This window comes from Agrilus planipennis, unplaced genomic scaffold, assembly GCF_000699045.2.
Source record: "Agrilus planipennis isolate EAB-ADULT unplaced genomic scaffold, Apla_2.0 scaffold488, whole genome shotgun sequence".
NCBI classification, from domain to species: domain Eukaryota; kingdom Metazoa; phylum Arthropoda; class Insecta; order Coleoptera; family Buprestidae; genus Agrilus; species Agrilus planipennis.
In genome coordinates this window covers 15,865-27,467 of record NW_020439199.1, presented here as the reverse complement: position 1 = coordinate 27,467, position 11,603 = coordinate 15,865, and the positions used below count along the sequence as shown (strand labels likewise).

The following is an 11,603-nucleotide window of genomic DNA, read 5'->3' as shown; positions in this document are numbered from 1 at the left end:
ATTTGTTCTCGTAAACGCAGCAGAAAATACCGGAAATTTACATGGGCATTAGTAACGACACGTTTTGAATGAATTTAATTTTAAGTTCGGCAACGGTCTTAAAGCGTATCAAACGAATTTCAACACTTCTAGCCGACTTTACAATTATTTTTCTCTGCTTGTAAATAAGCTACGAAGAAAATAATAATATACGAATATTGTACTAATAAAATTGTACCTACCTTAAAATTTTAAAATGTAATATTCTTGGGATGGATTATAAATTAGCTGATGTAACACGACAACAGCAAAAGTCGTTAGAGTTCACAATGGCGTTCCCTGTTCGTAAAGGAGTATGAGTCAGGCGTTAAGGTTAAATTATTTTTTTTTTTTTTATAGAGCGTAGTGAAGTTGAAAGTTAAAGCAGAAAGTATTATAAAAAGATGCGTGTGTTAATAGCTTAAATTTACTAATATTTAAATGAAAAATAAATAGTTTTACAAATTAATTTCCTCATTACGTCACAGAAAAGTATGACGTAGTTGACACATGCGCATGAAACGCACGGCACTGCAGAAGTGCCAGTTGCTTGGATGTATCGATTTCCGAGAAGGTAGTGTGTGTTCTTTGGTTTTTAGTGTCGTTGTGTGTGAACGTTTTGTATGAGATTTTTATGTAAAACGAAAGAAATCCGCGGGGTTGTGTTCTTGATCACTCAACATGACGAAGGATAGATTGGCGGCTCTTGTTGCGGTAAGCAGAGTTTTCTACTACATCCTTTTTGAGTTTCCTGTTTGAAAACAATATACAGTTAACGTGATTTAAATTATCTTCGCCCCTTGGAAGGTCTTATCAGATCCAAATTTCGTTTGTCATGTATGACAGAATTTTTTGGCCATATAGGTATATCCACTTGGTAATTTACATAATTTAGAAAATTAGGTTAGGTGATTAAATAAGGCTGTTAGAGTTTGTCATCAAATGTCATAATAACCATCGTCATTTGCCCCACCCCACGACAATTTTTATTGCTTTTTTGTAAAGGGTTGAATTGTTAATTTTGGGGTTTTATTGTTTCCAGGCCCAAAGTGACGACGACGATGTTGGGCCAGACGATGTCGCCGTCAATGTTGAGGGCCGCGACAGCTTTATGGAAGCCTTCTTCGCGGAGGTGAGTTCGTACCCTATCTAGGGATCTTCCTTTTTTTGAGTCCCAAAGCTTTTTAGATAACTAAACTGTATCAGACACAATATTACTATCTAGTAACATTATACTTATTATTATTTTTTTATTAAATAAAAAGTTGCAGTCATTTGTTTATTTTTGATTCAGGAATAGGAGTTGTAGGACAGGTGCTTTTTTGGAAAGAAGTGTTTATAAAATTATGAATGAATGACGTGTTTAATAAACGATGATTCATTTACTCATGTACAGTTATGTGTACCATTTTTTTTTAAATTATGATTCGTTATGTTTAAAGGTATTTTTTGTACTAAAAGAAACAAAGGTTTCCTTTTTCTTTCATTCCATTGTTTTGATAGAGTAATGTTGTCCTTTTGGAGCGTTAAAATTGTGCTGTAAATTATTTCCAGCTACTGTATTATACCTACAAAGCATACCATAAAAAAAATTCTGCGAATTTTATTCTTACTCGATTGTGGCACAAACTTTCTTCATACTCTGTTGACAATGTAAATTACCTAACATTAACTCGAATTTCTGTTTTCTCTTCGTTTTGAAAATTTAAAAATGTTGGTGTAACTGTAGAGAAAATCGTTTGATCTCTGTCGAGATTTTGATAACGTTATTAGTACAATTCTGTTATGAAGTTTATGATACTTGCAAATCGTAAAATTCACATTTTTTCGTCATGCCTGATGTGATATATATAACTGTTATTTTTATGACAAGTTGGAATCATTAATTAATTAAATTATTTTAATCTAATTATCGCTTTATACAATCGCTCTTCTTTTTTTTTAACAAAAAAAGTCAAAGGTTATATTTGCAATAAACATATGTTTTCTCCTACGATTGCATTGATGATTAAGTCCTGCCTCAATTTTCAAGGAAATATTTGTAATAAGTATGACAATGACATGAAAAAGAGGTCGTGTAAGTTGTATTTGTAGCTATTCTACATGTATCACACATCATGGAATACCACACACTAAAGTTAATTTTGCTGTTGTAATTTATATCATCATCTTAAGGTCGTCGGTCTTAGGATTGGTTGGACACGCACCTCCATTCTTTCTTATCCTGAGCTAATCTTCGCATTTCCCTTAAACTAAAACAACCCACATCCTTAACTGTTTGCGAACAGTAATCTAATCTAGGTCTACCTCTACTCCTCTTAACTCCTGTTTCTGCCTCGAATATGTCTCTGACTAAACTTTCATGCCTGAGAAGGTGTCCTACCAACCTATCTCGCCTATTTTTTATTGACTTCCATAGAATCCTCTGTTCTCCTATTTGTTCTAATACCTCTTCATTTGTACTCATTTGTTTAAACCAGGTCCGACGAAAATTAAGGGAAGAAATGGATATCATTTATATACCAACATTTTTTTATTTCCAAATTTTAACTGGGTATTGTACTTTTCTGTTTAAAAGTTTATTTTCGATAGTTCCCAATAGCGTATTCAACTTTTTTAGAACTTTTTTGAAATTTTGAAAAATTTTCGCAATATAAGGAATGATTTACGATGCTGATGATTATTTTTTGGGATGCTTTCGTCAATAACAATTACATTATTATAAAATTAATAATAAAATTTATTAAAAAGCGAGATAAGTTTCATTAATATTTGCAAATATTTGTAAAATTTCGTGGCAGTTGAACTACATTGTATTAAATCAGGGCTAGTATTACGGGGGTGGTGTAGGCGGAGTAGTTCTGCACAGAGAGTCGGGAGAAATTTAATACCCTGTAGCGTGGGAGGGCGATTAGACATTAAAGGACATTTTGAATTCAGCGAGCACTAATAAAGAGATCAACATTATGCCGTGGGAAAGTACAAACAAATGGATAAATATCATGGGGGTTGGTGAAGCTCATGGACAAAAATTTTATATTTAAATGGCAAACGTTATCGTCCACCTACGACTTTTACTGTGCCTTTTCGAGAAAATCGTTAAAATAAACTCCCATCGATTTAGTATATGGGATGACATACGTACACATGTCAATGTTTTTTTCTTTGATAAGATTGACTTTGTGAAGTAGACAAAAGTTGTTTTATGATGATCATATTTTGTATCCACCTACTGATATTTCAACTTGCAATCGAAATTTCAATTTGTAACTTTAAACGCCTGTAGAATCGCAATCTTACGTAACCTAACTCAATCCCAGTTTAACCCGTAGCAATTTTAAGAAAGGACAAGAGTAGTACAATACATTTCGATCATGTTGTCTTCACTTTTTGCAACAATCAAATTAATAAAAGTTTTAAGTTCAATTAGGTTAGGGTTATAATTTTTGGGGTATGTAAAGACAACACGAACGAAGTGAGTCGTGTACTTTTTTTTGTTAAGACGGTTGAACCAATCTTAATCTAACTCAATAATAAGAAATTCAATCGTCACAACACTGAAAGGTAAAATTATGATTCGTACTGAAAAACTCTGGTCTAATAAATGAATTGTTAAGTCCAGATGTTTCGTCGGCAATTACGGTTGTCAACTTCAGTGGTACGCGTTGACACCGTGAACACTGAAGATTTCAGTCACAGTTGCCAACGAAACGTCTGAACTGAGCAGTTTATTTAGAGCACAGTTGTTCAACCCGAATCATAATTCTACGAAACCATTGATTCTGGACGTGAAAGCCTATCTTCCTTGTTATACTGATGTAAATCAATACTCAATTCGAAATTTCGAGATACAAGTTGAAATTTCGACTTTTAACTCGAAATTATGTTTGGCCTTTCTATATTTGAACCTTCAGTCTGTCTCTCAAATCTTTTATTTCATCGTCAGTAATTATTACAACTTAGTTTTACGTGTTTATATAATATATATAACCACGAACAATTTGTTAATCTGTTTTGTACAAATATTTTAACTTTTCCTTAGTTTCGCATTTCTTGTTTAAAAAAAAATTAATTTGCTTGTACTTACTGCGCCTGCAATTCAGCATGTAGTTACTAACCCGTTAATTTTAGTAATAAATAAAAAAATAAAATTTACGTAATTAATAGTAGTATAATCCCCAGTAGCACAACAATATTGGTAAAATATTATATTTACATATTGGTTCAATGATGGAAACGTCAGATTTTTTTTTATTGGCCCAATGTAGATTTTTAATATTAACCCAATATTGAAATTAAATATTGTTCCAATGTTAGGAAATAATAAATGTGCAATATTTATTTGAAAAATACAGCCAATATTTGTTTTCCAGATTGGTCCAATATATGTTTTATATNATTTCCGATAGCGGGTAGCACCACAAAACCAACATTACAAAACCCTTAGTGAGCGAGTCTTACTCTCACTTTATCAGTAACCCTTACGACTAATAAATTAGAAGTCAGTTACAAAGTTGATAGTATAAATCTGTAAGTGAAAAGTTTCATCGTCAGTGTTATAATTTCACATTTAAATAAAGTTGGAAACCGATTATGTGTAAGACGAGGTCGTTTGAATATGCAAGAGAGCATTAAAAATAGAAAATTACAACCCCCTACAAAATATACGATACATAACTCAGGCACCTTATCTAGCGCCCGTTATCGGGGAAAAAGGAGTTTCTTACGTTGAGGGTAGAAGTTTTCTAATGGCTGGTAGCGATTCGGAAAATCGACCCGCTTTATGTACATGCCGTATACAACAGCCATGGACTTCGCGTCGCGCCAGGACGACCCCGATTTGTTTTCTATTCAAGCCTCGAAGGGCGATATGTGTGGTATTGGGCGAAAAATAAAAGGCTCGGTTTCGTTGCCGGTAATCCTCGAGTTTTCCGGGATTTTCCCTGTCTCATTACAGTCAACTACATTCATCATTTCATCAGCCGACCGCCACACAATGCTTTTTATGTGCGTGCTGAAGTTAAAGTTGCATTTTCCATTCCTTATAATTTACATTTATGCCAAGAAATGGCGTTTATGTTATTAAAATATTAAATTGATAATCATTTTTTAATTTTGACATCGAGAACGTGCATGCATGGGAATGGGAAAATGGTTCTGATGATGGGCAGGGAAAAGTTAAAAAAGTACACCCAAGAGAGATATAAAAGTTAATCTACTTTTCGATCAGTGAAGTTCTATTTATTTAGTAAGGCAAGACTTGAGTTTTACCCTGGAAAACTTAAAACTTGTCACTAAGTTATCGATGTCGTAAAAGCGTCTAGATCTAATTTCGATAAATTACTTACTTTCTGCTAGAGAATTACGTATTACATCGAAATCATTTTCAGGAGGAAAACGTGTTGTGGAGAAAATTTATCTTGTATTTAATTTGTATTTAGTTTTGGAATAGGAACGAGATGTATATTTACGTATACAAGGTGTTTCTGAAATAAGTAGCAAGCTTTGGAGGGTGTTAATAAAAAAAATGGTGGCAAAACCAGACGAAGTTGCAAACCGAAGCCGGTCCTGGGCGTGAATTGCTAACGTATAGAGAAATTGCGTTAACAATTAAACAACTACATCGATGAAAAATGTAAACAGTTGTGGAACGACCAATAAAGTAAATATCAAGAGCTTACTACTACCCTATTACACATAATAATCGCCCATTGCGATAACAATTAATTAAATAATTACTTTGTCTATCGCTGATAATATGTAGTACTATTTAAAGTACATCTCGACAAGGTATTAAGAACACAAAATTTAAAAAAAATACTCGTACAACATTCAATGGAATGTTGGGCTGCGATGTTGTATTTCGTTGCATGATCCTGCCAGGACCGGACTGTATATTCAAATACATTTTCCTCGAAAACGGTGGACATTAGGTCCACTAAACATTTACTTAATTTTGTTGTTCTCTATCACCTCCTGCAAGCTTGCTACTTATTTCAAAAACACCCTGTGTGCACTATTTATTGACATTTGCTTAACCGGGTCATCAAAATATAGTTCGCTTTGTAATTGTACGAAATTAGGCAACGATATCATCTGCCTAAGAGAGAGAGCATAGGGTACCTGTCGCGGACCATCTGGTATTTACGTTTCGTCAGACGGGGAAGGTGGAAGGGTTAAAGGGGGAATGGAAGCTGGGGAAATAACGGTGGTTTGCGTAATTGAAATTTCGAAAGGGGAAGCAACTAACCGACCGGTGAAGCATTAGGCCGGAGCCCTCGGGAGATAACGGAACATGGCTTATTTATGAAGATAATCGGAGATGAAACGTCAAACTATCCGAGATAAATTCGAAACGCCACGAATGGAACATTGAGATTAATGTTTTCCAAACGGGTCGGTAATAAGTCTTTAAAAGTTAGATTTGGTCTTTGTTTGCAAATAAATAGTATCTTTAAGATTAGTAAGATAAAACTAAATATTAAGGCTAAAGATAAGCTTTTTGTTTTTGAGTAAAATTTTGTTCACCATCAGAAGAGCACGCTGAAAATTGTTAGCCACTCGTTTTGCTATTTTCGTTGTACATTACATATGTATTGGTATGCAATTTTTGGAACGGTAATGTTTGTGCAATTTGCATGGTTGGTTATTTGTTTTGAGCGTTTCTGCATTGTCCCAAGAGTCCTTTTTGTTATTGCATTCCCGGAATGCGATGAATAAGCAATCGTGTTCAATCTCCCCTCGGATGGCGATGGGACCGATACTTTTCTGATACGCGCTGGAGTGGGCGCGACGACAATGCATTCAAAATGAAAATCGGATCGCAAAGGACATTGTCCCGCACGAATACTCCTCGCAATGGCCTAAACTAAACTCCTTTGATAATATTTATTCGAGGCGGAGGGACTGCTCTGAGATAATTCCCGAACGCTTTTGACCTTTTTTCTCGAATGTGAGGAACGCAATATAAAGAAAAGTTACCGAAAATCTGCAGATTAACGATGTTTTAACTTGAAGGCTGTCGAGCAAACATTTCATAAGAAGAGTTGGAAAATCTTTATGTTTTATCAAAACAAAAAAATACAACCTCACTAGATACCTCATGATTTTCGAGTTTCAGAATTTTATATTTATCAATTGCCCCCTGCTTTTTAAGATTTTTTGCCAAAATAATCTATTTTCGCATTAAATAATGTTCTTAATATTTAGAGGAACAGAGGAAGAGAAAGGTTATTTTTCGTTTAAATGCCACCAGAAAGTGTTTCTGATGTTTCCTCATCCTTCCGGCGTCCCGTTCTTTGGCGCTGTTTATTTGAAGTTTAGTGTTTACGTCATTCGCCATTTTTTTAATCTACTCTCAACTGTCTTCGCCTACCTCTAATCTGATAAACGCCGACGTTGGAGGGATAACGAATGGAGTCGTGGCTGCCCGTGCGTGGAATTATTTCACGGAAATGAAGCTCTTTTTTAAGATCTAAAGCCAAATGGCAAAAGCAGAATCCTTAGAATTTTGTATGATTTTTCAGTCTATCCGTCACGTTTCTTTCGAAAACTATTGAATTTACATGGCTCAAATTTGAAATAGTTGTATTAGATAGTTATGATGGCGACAACGGATTAAAATAAATTCTTGCATAAATACACCGTCAGGGCTAGGTCAGATTTTATCTTCTTGTACTTAGTGAACTGTAATGGGGTAATTAAATAGTTCCATGATTTTTCATCCCCCGGCATAATAAGACCGGACAAAATATCCCCGGACAAAAATCCCCGTGACAAAATGTCCCCGTGACAATATATCTGCAGACTAAATATCCCTAGACAAAATATCCCCCCCACCCTAAAAATCGCTATAAGAAATTTTTTCTAATAATTTATTCAACCTAACCTAACCTAACCCTGTCAAACTTGCGCCATGCTACCTTGCCGTACGTTCCCTTCCTTATCAACCACACCTCACATGGTCAAACATAATACAATCCAACCCAAGTCAATCCAGCGCAACCTAACCTTACCTAACCTAACCCGGTCAAACTTGCGCCATGCCACCTTTTCGTACTTTCCCTTCCTTAACAAACCAATCTAACATGATCAAACATAATACAATCCAACCCAAGTCAATCCAGCGCAACCTAACCTAACCTAACCCTATCGATTTAATGACTTATATATTACTGACAATCAAACGTTATTATTATTAAATAAATACAAATAAGTATGTGAAATGAAGTATATGAATTTTATATTATTTATTGGAGTATAGATTCGATAATTTATTATCGGGGCTTTTGTTCGGTGATATTTAGTCTGGAGATATTTTGTCACGGGGTATTTTGTCTAGGGATATTTTGTCACGGAGATATTTTGTCCAGAGATATTTTGTCAGGGATATTTTGTCAGGGGATCAAAACGCCTCATACGAATTAAATACCTTTTCGTTTTACACTTATTTACCTGTTAATTGTCCAGTAATTTTGAAGAAATTAGTGAACATTTTTGTTGTGTGTTTTAGTTTAGGTTTTAGGTCAATATTGTCTCTTTTCATTTGCGTCCTGGATTCTCTCTTTCTCTTGGCTTTTTTTTTCTAAGTCGTTCACGTCAGGACGGAGTTGTCGGTTTCCTAGCGTAACAAGTTCTGCACTTGGCCCTTCGATCCGATCCTTCTTTATAGTATCCAGTCGTCTAACATTTCTATTTAAATTTCTAATATGAGTTGAACTTTAAAGACGCCCAGGGTATCGTCTGGGAAATCCTTGCGATTTCGTATTAGCGGGATTGAAGACGGCAAAATCTGCTCGGGACGTCTTAATCGCGACGCAAGACGTCGGGTGTGTGCCGGTGTCATTCAGACGCTCTCTAGGCCGTCTAGGATCAATACCGCTAGCGAATGCCTTCCTCGTCTTTCTCTCGCATTCATATAGGTGTCTGGATATATAAATTTGTGGTCAGCGTCGACTTGGCGTCGTTATTAGGGGACTCGCCACTTCTTTGTATTGGATATATAAATTTGTGGTCAGCGTCGACTTGGCGTCGTTATTAGGGGACTCGCCACTTCTTTGTATTCCTGGTCGTTTTCTGTTCTATTTTAAGACATTCGTCACGGAAATAGATGTAAATTTAAAAAGGTTAATGCGAGTAATCGGGAATTTATCAATGTTTTAGTGCATGCACTTGTTCTGATAAATTATCTTTTATGTATAATATAATATCGTATATTGAACATTATTTCGCGTGTTACTCTACCATAAAATCTTAACACACGTTTGCGGAAATAATTTAATCCATTAAATTGAAATTTATTTGCTGATTAATTATTGTAATTGGTAAAACGTAAATTTATTGCTTTTGGGATTTCACACTTTATACAGCTAAAAGAAAAATCGAACCCATTACGTACTAGGCTTACAAAGATATATTAGTGATTTCTAAAATGGACTATAATTTGTCCCCAATTTGTTACGAAATCCTAAAATTTGTCGTTCTAGTCGGACACTAGAAAATAAACTGGCCTGATATCAATCTAACACGACAAAGTGCACTATAATTTGTTGCTTGATGTCAGGCTAGTTTATTTTCTAGTACTTGCTGGAGTGATAAATTATAGTGCACTTTGTTGTGCCAGCGTGATATCAGCTTGGCCTATTTTTCGGTAACTGGTTGGAGCGACAAATTGTTGGATTTAGTAACAAATTAGCGACAAATTATAGTGTATTTTGTCGTGCTAGCTTGATATTACGCTGGGGTATTTTCTAGTTTCAGTCTGGAGAGACAAATTTTTGGATTTGGTAATAAATTAGCGACAAATTATAGTTTATCTTGTCGTGCTAGCTTGATATTAGGCTGGTGTATTTTCTAGTATCCGGTTGGAGAAAAAAATTTTTGATTTGGTAACAAATTAGCCACAAATCATAGTGCGTTTTGTGGTGCTAGTTTAATATTAGGCTGAGGTATTTTCTAGTATCCGGTTGAAGAGACAAATTTTTGGATTTCGTAACAAATTAACGACAAATTATTGTGTATTTTGTCGTGTTAGCTTGGTATTAGGCTGGGTATTCTTTAGCATCCGGTTGAAGAGACAAATTTTTGGATTTCGTTATAAATTAGCGAAAAATTATAGTGCATTTTGTCGTGTTAGCTTGATATTAGGCTTGTGTATTTTCTGGTATCCGGTTAGAGAGACAAATTTTTGGATTTGGTAACAAATTAGCGACAAATTATAGTGCATTTTGTAGTGCTAGCTTGATATTAGGGTGGTGTATTTTCTAGTATCAGACTGGAGAGATAAATTTTTGGATTTGGTAACAAATTAGCGACAAATCGTAGTGCAGTTTGTTACGCTAGCTTGACATTAGGGTGGTGTAATTTCTAGTATCAGACTGGAGAGACAAATTTTTGGATTTGACAAATTAACGACAAATTATAGTGCACTTTTTTGTACAAATTGAGGACTTAAATATGGTCTAGTAATAGAGAACAAGTTAAAGTTGTATTTAAAAATTGTAGGTCAAATTGAAATTGTATTACATTGTCAGGGTCTTGATTTACTCATACTTTTTATTCTATTTTTGTTAATGTTCGCAGCTAAAATTCTATGAGATAATGTGTGAATCATACATTATATTTTATAATTGTTACTGTTCCGGGCAGGCGCGAGTGCTCGGCGTATGATGGTTTGAAATATATTTATGTTTCATTATTGAGATGAAAATTGTTCTATTGTACTATTTACGAGCTAGACCTGCAGTAATAATTTCGAACAAATTCTCATTCTCTTTGTTGTTCACCCTCTTTCTCTGTTTCACGGGATTTTCGGTTTGAATGTGCGGTTAGTCGATTCGGGTCCATTGGAAACCGCATCAGAACGTTTATCTGTAAACATAAAGGAAATTACGTTCGTAACAGGGGAAGTGACCGAAGGAAAGCTTATGTACATAAATATTTTACATGATTATTGCTATTTCGGTACAAAGAAAATCCTATTAATTGACAAAATGGTTTAGGGAAAACTGTTGGGAAGTAAATTAACGCTGATATTAAAAATTTATGCATATTTAAAACTACACATAGTTATATGCATTGACCAGGGGCGCAACAAGGGGGGGTCCACGAGTGCCCGGGCACTCACTCGATTGGGTTGGTCACCCAGTCAATTCCAGTCGATTCAGATAATAACCCAACTTGAAAGTTCTTGAAATGAACAGCCGAATTTGATCTTTTCAAGTATTTTAATTCAATACATTGGTTACCCCATTTTTTTTTAGTCATTTATAGTATTATTATCATCATAGGGTCGTCAGTCCTAAGACTGGTTGAACACGTACTTCCACTCTTTCCTATCCTGAGCTAAACTTCGCATTTCCCTAAAACTAGAACAGCCCACATCCTTAACTATTTCCGAACAATAATCTAATCTAGGTCTCCCTCTACCCCTCTTAACTCCTGTTTCTGCCTCTAATATGTCTGACTAGACCATCATGCCTGAGAAGGTGTCCTACAAATCTATCTCGACTATTTTTTATTAACTTCCATAGAGTCCTCTGCTCTTCTATTCTTTCTAATACCTCTTCATTTCTAACCTTTTTTCT

General features: G+C 35.0%; 1 protein-coding gene across 1 annotated transcript in view; it reads left to right on the top strand.

Annotated features, from left to right (window-relative positions):
* The first annotated feature begins 222 nt into the window (after positions 1–222).
* Positions 223–11,603, top strand: part of LOC108743446 (syntaxin-1A-like) — a 22,680-nt gene continuing 11,299 nt past the window's right edge. The window contains exons 1-3 of the mRNA XM_025978097.1: positions 223–732; positions 1,061–1,168; positions 4,778–4,933. Coding sequence (XP_025833882.1) covers positions 700–732; positions 1,061–1,168; positions 4,778–4,933 — 297 coding nt within the window. The 5' untranslated portion in view covers positions 223–699. The remainder of the gene's footprint in view (positions 733–1,060; positions 1,169–4,777; positions 4,934–11,603) is intronic.